We start from the raw sequence: 27,090 nt of genomic DNA on the forward strand, positions 1-27,090 counted from the left end.
TCTTCTAAGGTCACCCATATGGTTACTTGTTTTCATATCTCAGCCCCTCCTCATAGTGGCCTCTCTACAGAGCTGCCTCACTGGTATCTGGCTTCCGTCGGGGGAGTGATCTAACCGAGAGTGAGAGACTTCTCAAAACAGAAGCCCTAGCCTTTTTATGACCTCATGCCACAAGTGACCTCTCATTCTGCCATATTTTATTTTTTTAGAAGTAAGTCCAATTCACACAAGGGTTTGAGTCCCAGAAAGTAGGATGGTTGGAGGTCATTTTAGAGACTGCTTTTCACACCCCCGGCCATCTCATCAATTGCTAGCAGACAACCTCACCTATGCCATAAAATAATTTCCCACTTTGCTGTAATTATTTGTGATGTTATGTATTCACTTTCTGTAATTGGGTCTTTTATTCCCTTTATTTGTGCTTTTTTTTTTTTTGCTCTCTTAAAACTACTAATTGATAATTAATACTCTTTTTAAAAAATAATATTAACTGATGGCTTATACTATATTATAGAAAGAGTTGTAAAAAAAAAATCTATCCAAAAAAACAGAAGCTGAGAGAGCTCCCTCTTTTTGAAGTAAAGTGGCAGGGAGAGGAGAGTTGAGCAAGGGGACAAAGGAGAGATAATTGGAAAATTTTCAGTTTATTTTGGAACATATCTTCAGAGTATGGTTTCATTATTCTTTTCAAAATATAGGTTATACCAATATTCTAATAAAGGCATTTAAAATAGTTTTTAAAACAAATATAAAATAAATTTTATATTCTAAGTAACTGAATTTTTACCATTTGAATTGTGCATATTACTATTTCGATTGATGCAAGTAATGATTTTACATGATACCATCAGAATGAGCAATTCTATTTATTATTCTATACAGAAGATAATTCTGGTATTTCCATTGCTTGTGTATTAAGTGTTCAAAGATTGCTAAGGTATGAGATATAACATTGTGTATTTGTATACTTAATAATCCATATTTTATGCTATATTCAATGAGATAGCTATTGGTAATACATGGAACTCATAGAGTAATTTTGAATGCAACTTTTTAGGAAATGTGAAAGTGATATGGTATTGATAAGATAAAGATATGTAAATGTTTCTGAGTTGGAAACACTCTAGAAGTCATCCAGACCAAACCGCCACACTGTATAATATTCACAACATTAACCATACACATTTAATATCATTTTATATGAGTTTTATAATATTTACATTCCACATTATCTTTATTGCTTTGCTATTTTATGTTTTTATGATATGGCTTATACTAGTTTGTATTCACTCTTCATCTCTATTAATGTACTTTTCTCAATACAACCCATTTAGTACTTTACGTGGCGTCCCTCCCCCATAGCATTGTATTTATACATATACGTATTTAGTATTTATGGAATGCATAGGGAAGATATATACATATAGCTATATACAAGATATATGTGAATAATATATGTGGACAATTTTTATACATATATACTATATATATAAATGGTTATATATATTTGTATGGAAGAGGTATACATGTATATTTACATAATAAATATAGTAAATAAATATAAAAAGTATATAAATATGTATGGAAAAATATATATATGTGACCAAGGTGTTTTCCAACACCAACAACTAATTCTCTGATTCTCTGAATACCATTTGGTGTCCAACAATTCAAGCCAGTTCTAACACTAACTACCAGGAGTTCTCTGTAGCTCAAGGGCTTAACCTCACAAAATTGTTCTTCACTTCACATACCGGTAGCAATTTTTGGGTCTCCTATATTTCTTACTGAGCTGGCTACAAATTGAGGGGTCCCATGACCCCATCCTAAGGTTTGATAATTTGCTAGAGTGGTTCACAGTACTCAGGAAGACATTTTATTTACATTTGCTGCTTTACTCTAAAGGATACAGATAAACAGCCAGGTGAAGAGGAACATTGAGTGAGGTCTGAAAGGGTGCAGAGTGCACAGGCTTCTTCTCACAGAGTTGGGATGCGGCTCTCTGCCAGCACGTAGATGTTTGTGCCGGTTGAGAAGCTCATCAAATCTCCTTGTGTAAGAGTTTTTATAAAGCTCAATCTTTTTTTTTTTTTTTTTTTTTTTAAAAGATTTTTTTCCTCTTTCTCCCTTTCCTTGTTCTTTTCCTCTTTCCTTCTTTCCCTGTCTCCTTCATTCCTATCCCTGGACTTCTCCCTCCATTCCACATCATTTTAATCTTCTCTTTCTTCCTTTCTTTCCTTTTTTTCTTCCTTCCTTCCCATTCTTCCTCAGCCCATCGTTTCATCCCACCTTCTTTTCTCTCAGCTTCCTTTGGCTTCTTCTTTCCTCACTTTCTTTCCTCCTTTCCATTCTTGTTTTCAGAGAATGGTATTTTTAATGTTGTGGTTTTATTGGACAGAATCACATTTCCTATATGTTATCTAATAATATGAAAGGCACATACATCATCAGGAGATCTAAGATTATATATGCTATACTACAAATGGTAATATTTATACTCTGATGGTCTGTCTATACTTGGGAGGTAAATTTCTCAAGTGTATGAGACAGTCCTGGGAGTTTAAAACATAACTTCATTATTATTTAAGCTTTGAGAAAATTGTAAAAATACAAGATGTCTATAAAGTAAAATGGGTTATTAAAAATATAGAAGAACATAAATATATTTGACCCTCATAATCAGGATTTGGTTGGATGCAAATAAAGTCAAACTTTGGAAAACTATAGCTAAGAGTCAAAGGAGACTTATAGATTCAGGCTGAGTCTAGGCATTATAGGGATTAATATTTGGAAATGAATGCAATGAGCAGATCCAAAGTTTGAAGCTATGCCCCAAATCTGAGGCCCCATGTCACTTCTGGTATCAATATTCAGATCACTTGAGATCTGAAAGGCAGTCTATCAACAGAAATACAAAATAACAGAAGCTTTGGCATAGGAGAAGCTTGACATTTCTAACCAGGGAGAAGTTCTGTTGAACTCAAGGGCAAGACACTTGTCTAAGTGTCTAAGATATAAATGTATGGACCAGGCACTGATATAGAGAGATGGACGTGATTATGGGACGATTAGGGTCACAAAGATTATACTGAACCCAACAGGAAGACAGGGTCTATTTTTATTCTAAATTTTGCTGCTTGAGTAGGGCTACTCCATTTTCATTTCCTAGTCTCTTTGAAAATAGTAAGTTCCATAACAAGTAGTGGGGTAAGTCTACAAGTGGATATGTGTTATGTTGATACACCAACAAAGTTTAGAAGGTAGAGCTTGGCCACTTAGAAGACCATTCCTCCTTGTGGATGCTGGTCCCTTCAAACTCCTAGCCTTGCATATTTCGTTATATATTTAATGCTGCTATTGTTCAAAACCTTCTCCAAACTTCTCTTGAAACTAATAATGAAAATAAAGCCAGGGGTATCATTTGTGAATTTTTAGTATGTTCTCAGTACAATGCTAAGAGTGTTACTTACATTGTCTTATGTATCTTAAGAGCACTTTTGTGAGAGAGTTATTATTCCATTTTACATATAAGGAAAGAAGGTCTGAAGAAGTAATTTTCCCCAGGTAACACAACCACACATTAATTTTTAAAACCATAGAATTTCTCAAAGTAAAACATGAAGAATCTGAAAAAAAAAATCCCCATTTGATTTCTTAATAGTGAACTTGGAATCATGTTACTGTATCTTTAAAAAGTAAAGTTCCAATAAAAATCCATTAACTACTTTCAAATATAGCAATCCTCCTGTCCAGCTGTGAAAAGTACTAGATGATACTTATTTGCCATTTGTGTTATTTACGGTCCATGACTTTTATGGTAACTGGTTCCTATTATTGGTTTCTATTAATGTAAAACATAAGTGAACATAAATGAGGCGTGAATCATTTCTTTTTATTAGCCCCACAGTCTTCACTCAGTGCTTGCAGTAACTCCAGCTGTGTCTTGTTAGTGATAACTATTTAAAGAAGAGATCTTTAAGGATAAGGAATATGATTAGGAATCTTTGTCCATTTTATATCACTTCTGTCCTGCACAACAATAGTGGTGAAAAAAAAAAAAAGCAGTCTGTAATTAATGACATGACAAATTCCAGAGCTGCCTCTGATTTGTATTGTGCTTAATATGATACTAATTAGACAACCAGTGGATTCTAGTAATTAGTATAAGTAACTACTAATTTAAAGGTAAGATATGTTATAAAACATTTTTCACTGTTGCAGCTTATGGGCTTTCCTCTGCTATGTATTTGTGTCATTAGATGTTTGCTATTGTATCAGAGTTATTATGCAATAGAACTTAGAATTTTTTCTAAAGAACACTTAAATTAATTAAAATTAGGACTCTGTGTTTTGGAGGGTCATCAATTAAATATAAGATGTGGCATTCACTTAAAAGCTTTATTTTATGAAAAAAAACCATGCTATCCTATTTCTATTGATAGGAAGTCTTTTTGAAAGCAATGCTCAGAATCTTTTCTAATATTTTTACTTAAAAAGGAAGAGAATTCTTTTTAAGTTATATCAGAAGAAACTTTTTTTTATTAGAAAAAGTAACGTAACTACAAATTTTACAGTTTTAGCATAAAAAGTCTTTTGATGTAAGTAGGGAAATTTTTGGCTAATTTAAAATATTTTAATATAATCACTTCTACTTGTGTGAGCATTTTTTGAAGATGTGATATTCTATGTATTTTCTAATTCAGAGAACAGCTTGTTCTTTAAAGATAATTTGGTAAACGTGGTATGCTATGTAGATATTCAGCACCCTTAATCATGAATAATATGACAAAAAGTTTTCCATAATAAAATATTTCCTCATTCTTGTCAGGGACCATTCCGTGATATCACTGAAGTTTTGGAACAGCGCTACAAGCCTTTGGAGCCAACACTGCGGGTAGCAGAACCAATTGATGAGTTAAAGGTGGCCAGAGGGGAATTTAGAAGACAGGAATGGATGCGAAATGTAAATGACAATATGTGAGTTCTTAGCTTAAAAAGAAAATAGCTTTAGCTTGTGTGGTGCCTTAAATGATGTAACATTTTGTATTTCCTGATACTGTAGAGAATCTTTTATTTGTGAGAAAAGGTAGTGCCACCCTTGATCTGTTCAGAAGCAACCATTTTTCAATATGCAAATATGCTATATACTTTTTAATATATTGTTATATATTACTATACACACATGTACACATTTATATATATAAATATGTAAATACACAGACATATATATACAATTATATATAAATAAATATACATTTATTTGTGTTATATATACACACTTATTTATATATTTACATATTTATATAACTTATGTATATATAAATGTGTCTATATGTAATATATATTTATATATGTATAAATTTTTATAAATGTGTATATATGTATGTATATATAACTACTGAAAGAAAAAGAGAAGAATGAATGGCATTTCAAGGGGATAAGTGAAAGCCTATGGTGCTTCTAAAATAAGAACCAACAGAACAAAAACATTTTTCTTAATGTGGACTAAATTTAATTAGGAAACATTGATATACATTTAATAAATTAGGTGCAATGTAGGAAGTTAGTGTCTTTACTACTGAGGAAGATGACTGAAAAAGATAAAGGAAGATCTAATAGCATATGCAAATTAAAATTATTTTACTAGCCTCACTGATTTGGGTCTCAATTCATACATCTTTCTCCAAAGCACTTCCTCTCTCTTAAGGCATTTGTCATCAATATAGTCATATGTAATATGTAAACAGACCATTTAAAATCTAGAATGGCTTTTTTAAAAGTTATTATTATTGTCCTATAATATATCCTGTAATTATCTTTATATTGTATCTTATAATGATTTAGTATTATAAATATTCTAAATAATAACATGATAATTATATTATTCTCATATAAATTATTATAATTTTATAATAATTATAATATAAAATATTGTTATAAATTATTGTATAATAGTCAACAACATGTAAACTATTATTTTTACGTAATATATAATATGAAATAGTTATCATATTATAAATGTGAAATAATGATAAGTCCAAAATACACTGTATGTTTTATTATATAAAGAAGCTAGAATTACCTCTCATCCAGCACAGTGGATTTTGGATCATTTGATAAGTCAGGAGAGATATATAATGTGCCTTATTTTAATCAGGCATTTCTGAAAAGTCTCTTTAAAAATAAAGATTTTCATACAAACCCAGATGAAAGATGAAATTGGCATGCATCTCAAGTAATTTTTATTAATTTTTTACTTTACAGCAATTACTTGACATGAAACAACTAGCTATAGAGTATTCCATACCTTCTTTCAATAATTGACAGTCACCTGAAAATGTGTGATGAATAAGAAAACAAGAAACATTTATTTCCAATTGGTTTTGGGGAGGTAGATTGGTTTTATCAAAGAGATTATAGAAGATTAATGCTGCTTAGACTTAGTCAAGCGAAATATGCAATTTAGTAATGAATATCTAAAGAGTTATATTACTCAGAATTATTTTTGTTTTCAGTGATACAAAGGTTTATGAAATAACAAGATTAATTGCTCAAGTAATTGACCACATTAATATTTCTACGGAAATCACTGTGTATCAAAGATACTGAAGTATCTTTTCATAGTATCTTCCTTGATAAGCCTGGAGGGATGAGATATCAATATTATCCCCAAATAAAGATGTTCCATTTGTACTTTCCATGGAGTACCTGTAAATATCTTCAACCTCTACGTTGATGACCCTTTACCCTGAAGCTTCCAGATTGAAAATGCTCCTAGGATTATCAACCAATCAGGAACAAACCCAACTGGGAATGCTTAAGAAATTACTTATAGATTTGAATCTACCATGTTTTTAGCAAGGGGGCTAAGCAATTGGTTTTAGCAGCTAACCTATGGATAATTCCTTTTTTTTTTGAGAATTGAAGAAGATATTTTGTAGCTTCTGCTAAAACCATTTTGTTTTTCATATACTGCATAACATAATCATATCTTGTGAGGCAAAGGAAATGTTAGAAATTTAGATTTTATATCTTTACAGATAAGAATTCTGTTATAGGAATTAGGAAAAAATTTATCCCTTTACCACAGAGGTGCATAATTTTTTTTAATGCAGAGGGTCCTATCCACATTAGGGCCTATCTTACTTCAGTATGACCTCATCTTATTACATCTGCAGCAGTTTTATTTCCAAATAAGGTCGCATTCTTTTATGTTCTTTAAAATAAGCATAGGCAGTAGGACAGTATTTTACACATTGAGCATGGATTACAGAGGGTTTTTTGGAAGCATTTAGAGCTTTATTTGTTTGTTCTTTTTCCTAAAGAAACTTACTCCAGTTTCATTTTTTCTTAAAGAAAATTATTTTCCTTATTAATGTCTATCTTTATGAAACCAGGAAATTAAATAAGCAATTAGTAAATGATTGCTGAGTAACCTTTATTTGAGAAGCTCTCAGCTGGATATTGTGAGAAATGTACAGAGGTGTTTATTGATTTAACAAATGCTTGCATGTCCAGAATAGTTCTAAGCTCTTGCGATTTAGCAGTGAATAAAATAGACAAATTGTCTGCTCTCATGGAACTTCTATGCTTCTAGCTTTATTATTTTTTTTAAGGTTTTATTTATTTATTTGACAGAGATAGAGACAACCAGCGAGAGAGGGAACACAAGTAGGGGGAGTGGGAGAGGAAGAAGCAGGCTCATAGCGGAGGAGCCTGATGTGGGGCTCGATCCGGTAACTCCGGGATCACACCCTGAGCCGAAGGCAGACGCTTAACCCAGGCACCCCTATGCTTCTAGCCTTAAACCAAATCAGAAAACCTAATGAAATTCTGAGTAAGAATTGCCATGGATAAGCACTTGAAAATCATCAAATGTGTATTAAAGACACTAAGTATCTTGATTTTTTTTTTTTAATGTAGCATTTGCTCTGGTCTCTGCTGGTCTAGGAAGGTGTTCTTCAAAGAAAAGGAACTGAATTGGTTCTGTGAAAGATGGTTTAGATTTGATGAAGAAAAGATAAAAGCAGATTGACAGTATGATAAAAAAAATGACAGTAGAAAAAGTTCACAGAACAATGAGAAGACCAATTTGACGGAAGCTAATTTTCATGTGGGAAGCAGTAGAAGGAGAAAGTGGGCAAGGCTTCAAGGCTGAGGACTGGAGAGTTTATCTGTAGATCATGAAGAATTATTTAAGATTTTTGAGTAAGAGGAATGTCACAGAAAGAATATATATTTGTTGATTGTGAGACAGGTGTATTTGAGAAGAAATGTATGGGAGGGAAGGAAAACCATGAGGAGAATATTGCAATACTTTGGTGAGAGGTAGTGTAATAGAGCTAAGGTGATGGCAGGACTCAACATTCAACTCTTTTCTTTACCTTCTCCTTCTGTATGTAATCTGTGTGAGTGATCGCTTCTGATTGAGTGACTTCAACTGCAACCTCTATGCCAGTGCTTTCCACTCTAAATCTCTTACGATCTTACTCTTACATTCCAGATATATATTTTCAACTGCCATCTTTATTTACTTCTCCACCAGATGTTCCCGACTCAGTATATCCCACATTGGCCTGCTTCTTCTTATCTTGAATGTGAATTGTAACCCCAACTTTTTGCCCAGGGTAGGGACCCATAAGTTATCCCGTTATCCTTCTTCAGCATTCTCTTGGTCCGCAAATCCTGTCTAGTCTACCTTTTAAGTATCTCTCAAATTTAGTCCCTCTTTTCCTTTCTAATTCTGATTTAATTTAGGCACTTACAAGGTCTTCTTTTAATTGTTATAAAAAGCTTATCCGGTCTGCCCAGTCTTCCTCCCATTTAGTGCATTTACTATAATACTAGAGAAATTTAAGCAAGCTGTTATTCAGACAAAATGCTTTTTAATGGCTTTTTATCAACTCCAGGATAAATTTTAATTCTTTGTCAGAAGACACAGTGTCCTTCAGGATGGGGTCCAGGCTTGTTTCTCTAGTCAGTCTACCACATTTCCTAAGAAACTCTGTGCTCCAGAGGTACCGAGCTGCTTTCATTCCTCTGTATCCCATGTTCTCTTCTGCTTCCATTAAGGAATTTTCTAACTCCCATGATTTATTCAATCTGAAAATCATTTAAAAATATAAAAAGGGATTATTTTTACTTTTTAAGCCATGGTCATTAATTTGTTCTACGTTTTTTCAGAGAGCATTTCAAAGAATATTTTTAGATGTAAAATGGAATCATGCCAATTGCCTAGATGAAGTGGAAAAAGAAATCATTGTTATTAAGAGGTGGGAGATGTAAAAAAAAAAAAAAAGGTGGAAGAAGGGGAAGGCCATGCCATCCAAGATCTATCCACGTAAATGTTTAACTTACCCATCAAGATGGCAGAGATGGAGTGGAGTGGGTGATCATAAGGCAGGTGTTATAGACTGATATGGACTTCACTTAAAGTCTTATGAGAGGGGCTAAGGTCCTATATGTTAATACCTTCTCTTAATTGTAAACATTCTGACTTAATACAGAGATTATAATTATGCAGACTATAACTGGATCCAAAATGGAAAGGATTTAAGACATTGCAGAAGAAGTCAGTGCCAGTCTGTGTTCCAGGAGGCAAAATAATGCCCCCACCCCCCACCCCTGAGTCTACAACCTCATCTCAGGAACCTGTGAATATGTTGTTACCTTCCATGGTGAAGAGGACTTTACAGATATGATTAAGAATTTAAAGATGGAGGAGATTATCCTGGATGATCTGGGTGGGCCCAGTGTAAGTAATCACAGGGGTCCTTAAAAGTGGAAGCAGGAGGCAAAAAGAGATTTGACTACATTGAAGGTCAGAGTTATGCAATGTGGGAAAGACAGCTCATCTTTGCTGCCTTTGAATACAGAGTAAACAGCTACAACTGAGGAATACTGTCAGCTTCCAGCAGCTGGGAAAGGTAAAGAAACGAATTCTCCCATAGAATCTCCAGAAGAAGGGCGCCTGGGTGGCTCATTTGGTCAAGTGTCTGCTTTCAGCTCAGGTCATGATCCCAGGTTCCTGGGAGCGAGCTGCACGTCAGGCTCCCTGCTCAGTGGGGAGTCTGCTTCTCCCTCTGCCTCTAGCCCTGCTCATGTTCTCTCTCTCTCAAATAAATAAATAAAATCTTAAAAAGAAAAAGAAAAAGAATCTCCAGAAGGAATGCAGCCCTGCCAACACCCAGATTTTAGCCCAGTGAGACCAATCTCCAGAAGGAATGCAGCCCTGCCAACACCCAGATTTTAGCCCAGTGAGACCAATTTCAGACTTCTGACCTCTAGAACTCTAAGATAATAAATTTGTGTTCTTTAAGCCACTAAGTTTGTGGTGGTGTTATAGCAGCAATAGGAAACTAATATAACTTGTTCTTCAAATTAAGGAACTGCCTTGCTAGACCAAACTTTGGTGTTTCGATTAATTATAAACCTGAGCTAAACTTGAGGTAAATCCTTGTATTCCTAAGGATTCAAGATTCTTCTGCAGGTCATTTAGAGGATTAAAAAATTATGATTGTGACTTGAGCCTCCCTATGAAGAGAGAAGTTTAGGATTGAATCATAGTATAAGGATATTGTATTTTAAACTTGTATAGGCTTTCATAAGAACCTGAGTACAGACCATTCAATAGCTGTCTTTACACCTTTTTGAAAAATAAAAGGTGTTAATTTTCTGATAGTTATTGTAGGGGAGGCAAAACTTTCCCTCTGTCCTCTTAGGGTCTTCAGCTGGGCCTGAGAATTAAATTGACATAAGACAGATTAACAGGAGAAAAGCACACACATTTATTAAATATAAATGTTACATGACACAGGAGCCCCATAAGAAAATGAACACCCACTAAGTGGCAAGTCCTAAGTGCTTATACGTTAGCTTGAGCAATGAGAAACGTTGTAGAAAAATAAAATATGTGGGGAGACCAAAGGAAGATAAAAGTTACTTAACAAGTTCTGTTTTACAAAATTTTCTCTGCTTCCACTCCTCATCTCTGGTGACAAGATCCTTTCTTTCCTCCTGGTACAGGGAAGTCAACGGTCATTGGGTGTGTTATCTCCTGATTTTAGGGAAAGAAAAGGGTGGGGGAGTTCAGATCATGTTTCTTGTACCTGTTCTTTTCAAGTGCCTTTAGCTCAAAATAATCCTTTGCGGAAGTGGCATTATTTGGGATGACATGTTCTGTCACCCTCTGTTATTCAGATTAGGTGAAATGGGAGACATCCTAGACACATTTAGTAGCAAAGCAGAACTAGCAACTGCATTTCTTGAGCCCTGCCATTTGCTGGCACTAGTGAAAAACATTCGGCAACTGAATCTTAACGTATTGGCCTTCATTCCCTCAGATTTGCAACCTAGCTTAGACAGAAGGCTTGGTAAATAGAGTAGTCATTTTTAAACCTTTTAAATATTGCTTCTAATGAAGTATCAGTATCATTTTATAGACAGTTACCATTGGAAAAATATTATGGGAAAGGTTAAGAAACTAGATCTGGGAAACAAACTGAGGGCTTCAGAGGGGAGGGGGTGGGGGAATGGGATAGGCTGCTGATGGGTAGTAAGGAGGGCACGTATTGCATGGTGCACTGGGTGTTATACGCAACTAATGAATCATGGAACTTTACATCAAAAACCAGGGATGTACTGTATGGTGACTAACATAATATAATAAAAAATATTATTATTAAAAGAAATAAAAAAGAAAAAAGAAATTTACTAAATAAAAAAAAGAATAAAACAACACAGATAAAATTGAAGTACCCTATGTTCCATGCTCCAGTATTGCTCTACTAGTTTCATTATTATTCATAATGATACAAATGTAAATTTTTATGTTATATTTACTATTTCCATAATTTGATAACTTAAGATTGTCATTCAAAATTATGTTTTGAAACTCTTAAAAAAAAAGAAACTAGATCTAAATAGTTTTTAAAAAGGGCATTTAAAAAAATGTGTATAGAGATGAGATCTGGTTATATTTATCACTAAAGAGTAGTGATAAAGAAGTTTAACACATCTCAAAACTTTTTTGACTTTTGGGATTTTCAGACACTCTAGACCTTTATCATTTGCATATTTTCTGAACTGTTATTGTATTATGATAAATAGGGATTATCATATATTTTCAGATAATGTTTTCTTAACAATTCAACTTTTATTTGTAACTCTTCCATTTATTTTAATTACTAGCACAGTGTGCAACATTTATTAATCAGCAGAGCCTTTTTAAGTTAAAATACTAAATTAGCTAACCCCATTAACACAGAATACTCCAAACAAGCAGTAATAGGAGAGGTAGTTACTGTGCAAATCGTATTAAACATGCGGGTGCTCTAGGGCACAGTTAAGCATGATTACCCTCTTTTGATCCAGTATTCCTCTGCCTCTCCCAGCTAATTTCCACTGGAAATTTACAAAGTGCTGCCTTCATTTTTCCAGCTTAATTTTTCTAATGAAGTTCTGGTACTTTATAACACTGGAGATACAGATAATAAGCCTGTGTATAATTAAGAAGTTCTAGAATTTGTCTACAAAAGAGCCCTTTATTACTTTGGCTCTACAGTGAGAACTGTGCTCTTGTTTTGTTCGCTATTTCCCTGAAAAAAGAAAAAAAAGATTTTTTAAATAAATGACCACAGAACACTAGAATTCTGTTTCTATAGCTATCTAAGGCTAAAGAAGTTTCAGATTTACAACACCAACATAACGGTGGTAATTTGGAATGCTTTTAGTGACATCCTGAGAATATTAAACACACTTTTGGTGTATGCAATTGAACAAGTCCTAAAAGACACTTGTAGTCTTTTAGTTAGGGATTATCAGATTCTATGCCCTCTTCCTAATACTACGCCTTAACATATGCTAGATAAAGTTTTGCCAATTGACTTTCGGTCAGTTGATGAGGTACATGGAATTTCTCTTTTGAAAGAAGTATAGTCATTTTGTGCATACTCAACATTCTTATATCAGTATGGCGTTTATACAGCCCAGATTTTCCTGTTTCAGTTTAGTGTTTAAAAGTGTGTTGGGGTCAGAAGAAATTTGAAGCCTGAACAGAAGTTTGCCAGACAGAGCAGGGAGAGTCGCGAGAGGAGGTAGCCTGGATAAAGCCATCTCTGTGTTACAAAGTGCATAGCTTATGGGGATTTCAGCTTGCCTTCTGAGGTATCTTGTGAGGCTAAGCTCATGGCTTGGTACCTCATGAAATGGGGCAGACAGAGATGAGTTAGAAAGTCTAGGTGGAGCCAGGGTGTAAAGGGCCATGTGAACCATGGTAAAATATTTGGACTTTACCATATAAAAGGCATATAAAACCATCGCTGGAGTAAGGGGGTCAGATAGATTAAAAATATCACTCTACTAGCTCTGTCCAAGGTTAAGATTTGGGAGTCAGTGGTGACAAAAGCCAGTTAGGGGACCGTTACCATAGTCCAATTCAGAGATAAAGAGGACTTAAAACAAGGCCATTAGTAGTGGAGGGGAAGAGAAAGGTTGACAGACAGCTTTATAGGTAGAATCCTATATACCCTAAACCAGATTTAGGGAACAGTCTGATAGGGTGTGGATGGCGTGGTCAAGGGCATAGATACACTTAGAATTAGAGCTTCCTTCACTGTATTAGAGCTTCCTTCACTGCAAAGGACAAAGATTCATTCAAGGTAACTGGAAAAGGTAAGGGTGTGTTTGAAAAGATACAGTAAGGAATCTTGTAGAAATATGAGGAACCAAGGAGAAATTGGACTAAAGTGACCTTGGGGGCTGCAGGGGCATGGTTTCTCTCTCTAGTGGCATCTCTGCTTTTCTCTGCATTTCTGCCTCTTACCTTCTTTCTGCTGACTAGCTTTATCTGCTAGTAGTTTCTTTCTCATAAATCTTCAGTTTATACTTAGTTATCATGGCCATTCCATGCCTGATACAGTATAACCTTCCAGTTCTAGAACCCACAGCTAATTCTATTTTTCAATTCAAATTCCTGAAAGAGAAGTCTGTTTTGCTCAATTTATAAAATCAAACTAGCCCACATAAGTCATAGGATTGGAACACAATAAATAATAAATATGTGTTAATGTAATAAATATGTTACATTAACATATAAATAAAACTAGCACATATAAACAAAACATAACATACAAATGTATATAATTAAATCACAGTTGTGATCTTGGGGATGGTGTGTTACATTATACAGTGTTTTATGGGAATAGAGTCATAAGCAAATATTTCTTCAGATTGAGGGCTGGCAGGAGAGAGTATAGAAAAAATACAGGCATAGATCAGAAATATTGCAGGTTTGGTTCCAGACCATGCAATAAAGTGAATATTGTAATAATGTAAGTCAAATGAATTTTTGGTTTCCCAGTGCATATGAAAGTTATGTTGACACTGTAAGTCATCTAGTAAGTGTATGAAACAGCATTATGTCGAAAAATGTGCATGCTTTAATTTAAAAATACTTTATTAGGGGCACCTGGGTGGCTCAGTCGTTAAGCATCTGCCTTCGGCTCAGGGCGTGATCCCGGAGTCCTGGGATCAAGCCCCACATCGGGCTCCTCCACTGGGAAGCCTGCTTCTTGTTCTCCCACTCTCCCTGCTTGTGTACCCTCTCTTGCTGGCTGTCTCTCTCTGTCAAATAAATAAATAAAATCTTTAAAAAAAATAAAAATAAAAAATAAATAAAAATAAAAATACTTTATTACTCTACGTAAGTGATGAATCACTAAATTCTACTCCTGAAACCAGTATTACACTACATGTTAACTAACTGGGATTTAAATAAAAACTTGAGACAAACAAAAACTCTAAAGGCTCTAAAAATTTAAATGTATAAGAATAATTAATAAAGAATTCTTTTCTAACAAAAAATATAAAAAATAAAAATACTTTATTACTAAAAAAAAATGCTAGCCATCAGCTGAGCTTCCAGCAAGATGTAATCTTTCTGCTGGTTACGGGGTCTTGCCTCGGTGTTAATGGCTGCTGACTGATCAGGGCGGTTACTAAAGGTTGGGGTGGCTATGGCAAATTCTTAAGACAAGAGTGAAATTTGCCATGTCAATTACTCTGCTTCTCAGGAACGATTTCTCTGTAGCATGTGATGCTGTTTGATAGAATTTTACCTACCGTAGAACTTCTTACAAGATTGGAGTTAATCCTCTAAAACTCTGCCACTGCTTTATCAACTAAGTTTATGTAGTATCCTGAATCCTTTGTTGTCATTTCAACAGTCTTGACAGCGTCTTTACCAGGAATAGATTCCACCAAATGAAACCACTTTCTTTGCTGATCCATAAGAAGCAATTCCTCATCTGTTCAAGTTTGATCATGAGATTGCACAATTCAGTCCCATCTTCAGACTCCACTTGTAATTCTAGTTCTGCTATTTCTGCTACATCCATTGGTACTTACTCTAACCTCTGCAAGTCATCCATGAAGATTGGAATCACCTTCTTCCAAACTCCTATTAATGTTGATATTTTGACCTCTTTCCATGAATCATGAATGTTCTTAATGGCATCTAGAATGTGAATCTTTTCCAGAAGGTTTTCAGTTTACTTTGCCCACAAACATCAGAAGACTCACTGTCTAAGGCAGCGATAGCCTTACAAAATTGTATTTCTTGAATAATAGGACTTGAAAGTCAAAATTGATCCATGGGCTGCAGAATGATTGTTGTGTTTGCAGGCATGAAAACATCATTAGTCTTGTACATCTCCATCAGAACTCTTGGGTGACCAGGTACATTGTCAGTGAGTGGTCATATTTTGAAAGGAATCTTTTGTTCTTCGCCATAGGTCTTAACAGTGGGCTTAAATATTCAGTGGGCTTTAATGTTGTGAACGGACGTGCTGTCCAGGCTTTTTTGTGTCATTTACAGAACACAGGCAGAGTAGATTTAGCATAATTCTTAAGGGCCCTAGGATTTTTGGAATGGTTAATGAGCACTGGCTTCAACTTAAAGTCACTAGCTGCATTAGCCCTTAACAAGAAAGTACGCCTGTCCTTTGAAGCTTTGAAGCCAGGCATCAGCTTCTCTCCAGCTATGAAAGTCTTAGATGGCATCTTCTTCCAATAGAAGGCTATTTTGTTTACATTGACCATCTGTTGTTTAGTGCACCCATCTTCATTAATTACCTTAGCTGGATCTTTTGGATAAGTTGCTGTCACTTCTGCATTAGCACTTGCTGCTTCACCTTACACTTTTATATTATGGAGATTGCTTCTTTTCCATAACCTCACAAACCAACCTCTGCTAGATTCAACCAACCTCTGCAGCTTCCTCTATTCAATAGTTCTGTGAAGGCAGAGAGAGGTGAAGTGCCTTCACAGAATTGAAGAAAGTTAGGGCCTTGCTCTGGATTAGGCTCTGGCTTAAGGGAACTCTGTGGCTGGTTTGGTATTCTATCCAGACCACTCAAACTTTCTTCTTATCAACAATAAGGCTGTTTTGTTTCTTTATCAAAAGTTTAGAGAAGCACTTTTAGTTTCCTTCAAGGACTTTTCCTTTGCCTTCACAACTTAGCTGACTGGAGCAAGAGTCCTAGCTTTTGGCCTATCTTGGCTGTTGACATGCCTTCCTCACTAAGCTTTATTTCTAGCTTTTGATTTAAAGTGAGAGACATGTGACCCTAACTTTCACTTGGCTACTTAGAGGCCATTGCAGGGTTGTTAATTGGCCTAACCGCAATATTTCTGTGTCTTAGGGAAAGGGAGGCCTGAGGAGAGGGAGAGATGAGGGGGAGCGCCAGTTTGGAAGAGCAGTGAGAACCCACGGAACATTTATTAAGTTCCCTGTCTTATATGGGCATAATTCATGGTGCCCCAAAGCAATTATAATAATAATATCAAAGGCCGCTGATCACAGATCACTGTAACAAATGCAGTAATGAAAAAGTTTGATGTATTGTGATAATTACCTAAGTGTCACAGAGATACAAAATGAGCAAACGCTATTAGAAAAATGGCATTGATAGACTTGCCCAAAACAGGGTTGCCACAAACCTTTGATGTGTAAAAAGCACAATATCTGAAAAGATCAGTAAAGCCAAGTGTAATAAAATGAAGTATGTCTGTATAAGAAGAATGACAGGTTTGATAGGATGGAGGTTTGGGATATAAGTTTAATTTGGGGACTGCTCTGTTTAAGATTCCTATTGTGTATCTAAGTAGATATTCCTAGTGAGCATTTGAAAATATTGGTCTTGAGTCAAAGAAGAACACTGTATAGAGAGATAAAGGTTTAGAAATCATCACTATAGAGGAAATAGTTAAAACCTTGGTGGTGGAAAAATCTCCTAGGTCGAAACTATATCAAGAGAAGATTAAGTACAGATTTCTGGGAGTTGCTTTAATGTTAGGACCATGGTTCTTAATTAGGTTGCTCATCTCCATCACCTTGAGGCTTAAAATTATATACATATGCCTTCCTCAGTCACAGATACTTTGACTCAATAGGCAGATGTATGTGAGATATATGCCGTGGTGATTCTAATGCACAGTTCTGGTTAGGAAAGGCATCATTAACTCAATGTATGGAAAGAAAATGGTAAGTCCATCAAGGAATTGACAAAGCAACGAAGAGAACCAGGAGATATTGTGCAAATGTAAAGAAAAAAAAATTCACTGGAAGGACTGGATGAACAGCATGATGCAGAGGTCAAGTCAAGTGAGAACTAAAAGAATGTATTGGATTTGGCCTTTGGGAAGTCATTCATTGACAGCTTTGCTTTCTTCTTTAAATATCAGCTAGTTCTTATTTCTCCCCTAGTCTTCAGGATATCATAAAAGAACTTGTCCAGTTCTTTGCCAAACTTCAGGCATATGTCTAAAATTTTACTCTTACCCATGATGATATATATGTTTATATGAATATACATCTCTTTCTACATTTATATAAATTTGTGTATATATGCTTATAATGCATATACACATTAAAATATTCAGATATTTAAATTCATATTTTAAAAATTTATATTTAATTTTTGTATGAAATTAAAATTTTAAAATTAATTTTAAAATATGAAAATATAGACATACTAAAGTATTAAAATGGTGCCAGTATCATATGTGTCCATGCCATATATATATGTCACCACTTTTCTAGAATTTTATTTTAATATTCTACTTTAGGGGCGCCTGGGTGGCACAGCGGTTAAGCGTCTGCCTTCGGCTCAGGGCGTGATCCTGGTGTTCTGGGATTGAGCCCCACATCGGGCTCCTCCACTGGGAGCCTGCTTCTTCCTCTCCCACTCCGCCTGCTTGTGTTCCCTCTCTCGCTGGCTGCCTCTCTCTCTGTCAAATAAATAAATAAAATCTTTAAAAAAAATAAAATATTCTACTTTAGAATTGTGCTGAAAATTAACATCAAAGTAAGCCACCTATATATTATAGAATCTGTATTCTTCTGCTTTTATTTATTTTTTTTTAAGATTTTATTTATTTATTTGACAGAGAGAGAGACAGCCAGCAAGAGAGGGAACACAAGCAGGAGGAGTGGGAGAGGAAGAAGCAGGCTCATAGCGGAGGAGCCTGACGTGGGACTCGATCCCATAACGCCGGGATCACGCCCTGAGCCGAAGGCAGACGCTTAACCGCTGTGCCACCCAGGCCCCCTCTTCTGCTTTTAAAGACATTTTGGAACATCTTTCGTACAGTCATAATTTCTTTTTTTTAATTTTTTTAAGATTTTATTTATTTATTTGACAGAGATAGAGACAGCCAGCAAGAGAGGGAACATAAGCAGGGGGAGCGGGAGAGGAAGAAGCGGAGGGCTCATAGCGGAGGAGCCTGACGTGGGGCTCGATCCCATAACGCCAGGATCACGCCCTGAGCGGAAGGCAGACCCTTAACCGCTGTGCCACCCAGATGCCCCTCGTACAGTCGTAATTTCTTAAGAATAACTGATGGTGATTTGCATTTCATCCATAGGTCTGCTCAGTAACTTAAGATATAATATATTTTAGTTAGAGACCTTGAAGTCATTGAAAGTGCTACGTGCTCACATGGAAATTTTAAATCAGAGGTTGCAAATTAGTGGCTTCTGAGTTGCATACAGTCTCCAGATATGTTAGATTTGGATCCTACAATTTTCAAAAAATTAAATTAATTGAAAAGTAATTAAAAATTATAATTAAATCTTTTGAAAATCCAGATTTTCCAGCCTACATTAAAAACTAGATGACCCAGAAACAGTGGGCCTATACTCTCACATGGCAATAATTGAAATTTACATTCTTCGTTTTTACATCTGATTCACTGGTGTTACCTGCCTAGCCCTTCTAGATATAAAATATTGGAGACCCTTGTTCTAGGTGATAAGCTCCTCGAGAACAGAGCCCATGACTTATGCAGTAAGTACGTGAGCACAATGCTTGACGAATGGTAGGTGTTAATTTTTTCTTTTTTACATATTGAACTTGAGCTTGAACTAAGTCTTATTTGTTTTGTCCTAATCTATCTGATCACCCACCAAAATTATTCTCATTGAAAGAAAAATCTAGCTAAAGAAAATGAGTTCCATTGTGATTTCTCTTTGATCTTTATAAACATTACCCTACTAGTCCCAGTAATAGGTGTGCCTATGCTTCTGTTTTTCTTTCTCTTACTTTCCATAGCATTTTCCAAACTGAGTCTCTTAAAACAGGAGTCTGGAAGATGTTAATGAGTTTTCTGTCAAATAAATTTAGGGGCACATGGGTGGCTCAGTCAGTAAGGCCTCTGCCTTGGGCTCAGGTTGTGATCCCAGGGTCCTGGGATCAAGTCCCATGTCAGGCTTCTTGCACAGTGGGGAGCCTACTTCTCCTTCTGCCCCTTCCCCTGCTCATTCTCTCTCTCTCTCCCTCTCTCAGATAAATAAAGTCTTTAAAAAATAAGTAAATAAAAAATAAATTTGGGAAAAGATATATTTAAAACAGTTTAACTTTTTTTTGTGGCATTTACAGGGTTTCTCGGTCTTAGACTTTTATTTAGTGTGAACTTCAAAGAAGGAGCATATAATGTATAGTATTTTGCAAATTTACTCACTTATTCATTCAACAAATATTATTGCATGCCTAATAGGTGCCAGGCACTATATTAGACATAGCAATAAACAAGATAGACAGAGATCTCCTGGCTTTGTCAATATAATAATATAGTTGGCCATGGAATCTCTTAATCCACAGACCATAGTTTGGAATATGCTAGTCTGGAATATTACTCAACAAAGAATATTTGATTTTCCTTAATGATTTTTTTTTTTTAGTTTCAGCTTATTTTTTCCTTAAGCCTTCTTAACAATAACTTGTACAAGTGTTTCCCACCACCTTATTTTCCTTTTTAATAATATGTTCTTTTTTTATTAAATTTTTCATTTTAATTCCAGTACAGTTAACATGCATAATTATATGTTCTTTATATCAGTTATACAAGTGCTTAAAATATCTGAGCTCATCCTTTTTAGCTATATTGGCATCTTTGTTAGTTTAAAACATCTGATATAAATGGCCTAGAACAAGAGCCTGTGTGACTGTTACTTAGCTGGAACATTTAAATTTAGTATCTTTTCGCAGAGTTTTTTTTTAAAAGGTTTTTCACAATTAACTAGAGAAAATTCAACTCTGCAAAACATATGTCAGAAAGTTCTTGCATAGCCATAATGAAATTACTAAGTCAGCACGCCTTGACATTGTTAATAATAATAATAAATAATAATAATAATATATCCGGGAGTTCTATTCTTCTTAAGCTAAGAAAAATGTAAGAAGAAGGGCAAAATATGTCTTTCCATTTAAATTTAGAACCTTGCGATATAAGCTTACTGTCTAGTTGAACAGATAGTCTTGCCATTTGCGTTCCTTAAATATTACATTTCTGTCTCCACCCTGGGGCAGAAACCTGTGCTATTGTTATAGCTGCTTAAATAGTTCATGAGTTTTAAATTTCTGCTATGAATTCCACTCTACGTATAAAATACTTTATGTATTAAAAGAGCTATGGTTACATTAAAATCTCAGTGAAAGCTGTCTTCTTCCGTAAATGAAGCCCATCAAATTCCTGTCCCATCTGTTGCTCATTTCATTAACATCTCTTCAGCCAAAATTGAAGTAGACTAAAACATCTTAATAAAGCGGGACTGTGTTTTGAGATCTTTCTAGTGATATTAATGAGTTATATGTTAGGTTTATCTGGAAATTTGGGTTCTTCATACCTACAGTGAAAATATTTCTCATATTGAACATAGTGAAAAAGAGTCTTACTTGCTAAAGTTATTCTAAAATTTAGATTATTCTGTTTTTAAAGGAAAAATATTCAGCATTTTATGGCCCTTTTTTAAATGAATCAGACCTGAGTTACTTAAACCTGATTAGTGTTTTAGTAGAGCTAAAATTATTCAATATTGAGACGTAATTGATGTATAGCACTGTATAAGCCTAAAATGTACAGCATAATGATTTCACTTACATATATTGCAAAATGATATGCATTCATTATTTATTCATTATATTAATTCAATATTCATTATTAATTATACACACTACAAATATAAAACATGTCTCAAAATATAATTGACAAAAATAATTTGCATATTTCCAATTACGTGCTTTATCAAAGTGCTTTATTTATTTATTTTTTTAAAAAGCTGTGATTGGTTAATGAGAACTGAGTCATCTGATAATGAGACCAGAAATGAACTGGTTATAACTCAGCCCTCAAAACATTAAATTTACTATTTTCTATGTTATAATAATGATTGTAATATCAAAGTCTAATAGAATCATTTTTGAGCAGGTGTACTTTTAAGATAACATGAAAATTATTTGTTGATTGGTTTATTAGATTAAATCAGTTTGCTTGATTCATGTTTAATCTTTCAATTCTTTCATTACCTCTTTCCAAACTTTTACATCTAGGTGTCTTTGCTTGTCAAATTAAGTTTTGTAGACTAGAGAGAATTCTCTCTGGAATTAAAGGAAATGCCTTCCCTTAATTAGCCCATAGTGGATTTTTCTCCCTCCTATTTTACTTTCTTTACCTAAACTAAACAGCTGTTCCATTTTGAACATTACAAAGCTCTGAATCCTTGCTCCTTTTTTTGCAAGTATTTTAGATACATGCCTTTTAAGCAAAAATCCTGGGATGAATTGTAGCACTCATTCCTATATCCCCATTAGGGAGTGTCTGTCCTTCCAGTGTTGTTAATGATTTGGAGGGGCTGCTCCTATACTAAGATCTTTATTAATCCAGCTTGTGACCTTTTGAGCGTATCTACTCTTCTGCTACCTAGACACCCCCCCAAAAAAAACAAAAAAACCCATTATAGCAACCGTTATTGCTATGAGAAAAAATAATGGCACGATCCCCACTCTCTGTAAGATAAAACTGATAATTGATTTTCTGAGAGATTCTTTGGTCATTTATTACTTCAGTAGTGCATGGTCAAGAAACAGTATTATCTTAGAGTCGCTCTTAATAAAATTAGAAGTAAACTACTGCTTGCACATATGAAGTTCAATTACTCAAGTATTAAGACAGTAAAATTCATAAGACCTTATTTTCTATGCCATCATCTCATTACTTTACATTTTCTTGTCTATAAAGTGTAGGAGATTTTAAAAACTTGAAGACTAAATTATTTTATAATCAGAGACAATGGAAAAGTGTTTTTGTTTCCCTTTCCCCCACAAAAATGTGGATCTATTGATAGTCACTTATTATGTAAGAGTCCTTATTTATTTTATAATTCATATATAAGAAAAATATTTTTTTCGTTAAAAGGTGGAAAATGTCAGACATGTCTTGGTATCAAAGAATCACAAAGCATCTGCTTTAGCAGCAGAGTTTAAAGAGAGCAAAGTGGTAATTGGTCACCTTTCCTTGATCCCCCGTATTTAGTAGCCTTTGTAGTCCAATGGTATAGTCTACCCCTCAGGGAGAGGATCAGCTTAGAGTCCAAATGATGAGTCCACTTTTGGCAGTAATATTTGTGAGGAAAGAATAAAGCCACTGGGACAGTATTTCCTACAGATGTCAAGTAAGATAAAACTGTTGAAGCTTAGCCTATTCTGGTAAGAACCAGAATGGCCCTATGAAAAGCATTCTTTCTATTTTCCAAGCAAATTAGCTACACACTTAAAAGACCCCACTTGGGTGTTCTAAGCTCTTACTCTGAGTATCTACTCATACCAATCCCTGACTTGCATGCTCTTCTTCAGTTTCCGTATAGGTCTAATGAGGTCTGACCCATGTGTTATAGCTCAGGGTAGATATTGCCTTGCTCTGGTTTATGATTTCTCTTGCCTTTGGCCTAGGCAAAAAACTTATTTGCATTCTTTTGCATAGCTCATTGGAAAATTTATTATGGTCTGGAACCACATTCCTAACTGGCAATAAAGTGTTCCTTTATCCTGAATAAAGTGTCCCTTTATCATGCCTTATGTTCATGCATATATTTTACTAAGAGCCGTTTAACAGAGAGAGGGCTTATCTAGGGCATGTTCGGTGTTTGAGACATGTTCTCATAGGCATGTATCTTGGCATCCCTAAATTGTTATCACCATGTCCATTTTGGGATGATTTACCTAGAATCCATTGTGGCTTGCATAACTACCCTCCTGAGCAGTCAAAATTTATATAAATATAAACATAAAGACAAATGTTTTGTAATGTATAAAGGTCTGTAATATATAACTGCATGTATTCTCCTTATTTACCATACAGTCTTCTTCACCATAAGACTCGACACGATCTACTTTGTTTCCTTTATAAAGAACCCAATTTCTAGCTGTGTTGAACGCCTTTCAGTTCTTTCAGCATTCCTTTCTATGCTCTAACTCACCTCCATATCTTTGTATATATTTTCTTTTGTCTAAAATAGCCTCTACCAGCTTAACTCTACTAACTACTTGTCTTTCAGTTCTGCATACACAGTCTGAAAAGATTACTTTCTATGTCCCATCTCCCAACTCCTTGCCAATAAACCCCTAACACATATGCATATACAAACATAAACCTTCCTCTGTGCCTTAGTAGCCTCTTGTGCATACATCCATCACAAAACTTAGCACATTCTGCGGTGTTGTCTCATTCTCCTCTCCCTACTTTAAGGTGAATTCCTTTTAGGTATAGTGCATCTTCCATCATTCTATCTCAGTGTTTTCAAAATGCTGAGTATATAAAAGCACTTCATTTAATGTTTCTTTAATGAATGAATATTACTAAGACAGTAGAGAAATCAGTGTGGACTGGAGTGGGATAATTAGGCTGCCTAAGAAAACTGGGTGTTAAACTGGATTTTGAAAGATGAATAGTGCATAGATTAGCGTATCAGGAAGAGAGGAGCATGGACAAAGGCAAAGGTAGGATGGAAAGACAGAGAGAAAGAAAGACAGGAGAATGGCATCAGTAGAATGGCAGGTAGGGAATGGTAGGAGACTGAATAGATCAAGTGCATTCTAAGAAGCCTGACAGCTGGGCTGAAGAATATAGGCTTGGATCAGTAGGCAAGAGGGTTTCATAATTTGTAGATTTCAGTTATTTGGCAGTGAAATAAACAGATTGGAGGAAAACCTAGAATTATGAGTGGCAATAGCTGGACTATAGAAAAGGGGGGAAATAAAAGGGAGTTATAAGAGGAAAAAAGATAAGTATAATTCATTAGTCTTATTTGGAAAATAATATTAAGTGTATTAATACTCAAAGTATAAAGACTTTGTATTTGCAGTGGACCCATTTTCCCTGAAACTAAATGACCATTTTTAATTTCTGCTTCCTGAGACCTCTACAGATTCCTCCCTAACTGCCCATACATTCAGGTAATGGCATGTCCATAAAGCCACTATATCTCCACATTATATTTTAGAATTTCTTCCAGATCTGAATCTTTGATGAGATTATGAAATAATAAGCTAACCCACATCTTCTTTAATATGGTATCCAGCCAATTGAAAAGAAATCACTGCAAATATGACATAAATCTGAATATATATTTAAAACTGGTAAAAGATAACATTAAAAAGTAATTGGTATTTATCTAAAAGTTTGATTATAAACTAAATTGATTTTTTAGGGTTTTCATAGCCATTTATACTTTTATAGAGTGAATCCTATTTGAGAATTAAATACTTTCTTCCTAATTTGAAGATAAATATTTGAAAATTTTTTAGAAAACATCTAAATATTTTGAATATATATACCTATATATATATGCACATACCCATACATGTTACTTCAATGAAATATTAGGGCTGAATGAAAATAAAATTAACTTGTGGATAGGAAAATACTTAGTCTTTCAGCCTTGTCTTCTCAGCCATCCATTCCCTTGAGAAAGCAAATTTTGCTCAGACACAAAAGAAAAATGTACTATTAAAATGCAATTCAGAAGTGATAAAAACTGTAAGTGCAGCAGCCGGCTCACAGCACCCCCTTTGTATACTCAGGGACATTGGGGCCACATTAATTTTTGTGTGTGTAATGTCCATCCCATGTGCAAATTAGCCCTGGAAGGACCATAATCTGTCTTATATGAGAGCTCTTTTCCCAAGAGCATGTGTAATACATGCTTGTGTAATTTTGTGTAATTCAAAGCTCTGTGTTCTGTTTGTTTTTATGTTTTAAATAGTATTAGAGATGTTTTCTTAGGAAAAATATTAAAAAGGAGTTTATTAATAAACATTAAAAAGGAAAAAAATTAAAAAGGAATTGTAGAGAACCGTGAAAATTAACAAAATAATGCTGCTTTCCTTTATTATTTTTTAAACAAATTTATAAGTATAATGGCAACCAAATTTTCAGTTCAGTTGAGATTAAAAAAAACCTTCTTTGTCTTAATTAAATGAGATAATATATGTGAAAATATTGACATATGGTTATGGCTCAATAAATCTGTTGAACCTCAACTTTATCTTTTCAAAGCCTGAATTTCAGAATATTCTTCTCAGCAGAATATTTCATTTCACAAGATATATTTTTTTATTGCCCAGATCTCTTTCTCTAGTTTCTTTTGTTTATTTTTTTATAATTTTTTATTATGTTACGTTAGTCACCATACAGTATATCCTTAGTTTTTGATGTAACGTTTCATGATTCATTATTTGCGTATAACACCCAGTGCACCATGCAATATGTGCCCTCCTTAATACCCATCACCGGCCTATCCCAATCCCCCACCCCTGTCCCCTCTGAAGCCCTCAGTTTGTTTCCCGAGTCCACAGTCTCTCATGGTTCATTCCCCCTTCTGTTTACCCCCCCCTTTCGTTCTTTTGTTTAAAACAGCATCTAGCTCCAACTTCATTAGCACCATATCCTCTTTGATTATATTAATTAAAAATTTTTGAGGTTTACTCCTGTTTCCTTCATTAAATCTCTTTCCTCCAGATTATCTTTTATGTTTGGATATGTGTCTTTCTTTCATGTTGGTGGTTTCCCCAATTGGTAATCCATTCTTAGATCTGTATTAAAGGAGACTCTAAAAACCAGACTAGAAATGTATTTGTATGTGAGAGTGGCTTTTTGACTAATCGACTTCCAATTAAGAATTCTTCAAATGTCGATATTTGAAGTTGTTTCTCTGGGCACTCCCAGTATCTTTTGAGAAGATGCATTCATCTGAACGAAGTATTTAAGTCCAGCTGCCAGTTCACATAGATATGAGCAAGGGAAGAGTTGAGTGAGTAGACTCTGATTCAAAATCCATATATCCCGTTTGGTGCCTCTCATTGGCCTGTGCCTGCTTTTCCTGAGACCAGAGCTCTCTGAGGTAGTTTCTGAGAAAAGGCTCTTCTCATGGATGCATGGCCTGGGAGAGGAACTTGGGGATTTCATTCCTCCTTGCATAGACTTTTAATCTGTTTCCAGTTCTATCCCTCGCTCTTACCTTCTGCAGTAACTGTAGCTTTTCTTCCTGAGCTGCACATGGGTTCTGCAAAATCGCCCTTCCCCTTTGGCCTCTCCCTCTTCTGGAACTGAGATCTCAGTTTTTTGAATCTCCTATCTGCTTTTCACCTGGCAAAAATTTGTTGGTATTTTTACCTGTTGTTTCTCCTCTCTTTTCAGCTTTCTTCTTATAGGTTTATAACTTTTAAAAAAAATTTCTTTCCTCTTATTTCAGAGTGT

General features: G+C 34.8%; 1 protein-coding gene across 3 annotated transcripts in view; it reads left to right on the plus strand.

The window, feature by feature from the left end:
* The window catches only part of SPATA17 (spermatogenesis associated 17), a 175,746-nt gene that overhangs the window by 100,539 nt on the left and 48,117 nt on the right, over positions 1 to 27,090 (plus strand). For 2 of the 3 annotated variants that reach the window (XM_034667195.1, XM_002926656.4), the window contains one exon: positions 4,829 to 4,977. In XM_034667195.1, coding sequence (XP_034523086.1) covers positions 4,829 to 4,977 — 149 coding nt within the window. The remainder of the gene's footprint in view (positions 1 to 4,828; positions 4,978 to 27,090) is intronic. The other variant, XR_004627369.1, reaches the window with a different exon arrangement.

The sequence above is a fragment of the Ailuropoda melanoleuca genome, chromosome 8 (genome assembly GCF_002007445.2).
Source record: "Ailuropoda melanoleuca isolate Jingjing chromosome 8, ASM200744v2, whole genome shotgun sequence".
NCBI classification, from domain to species: domain Eukaryota; kingdom Metazoa; phylum Chordata; class Mammalia; order Carnivora; family Ursidae; genus Ailuropoda; species Ailuropoda melanoleuca.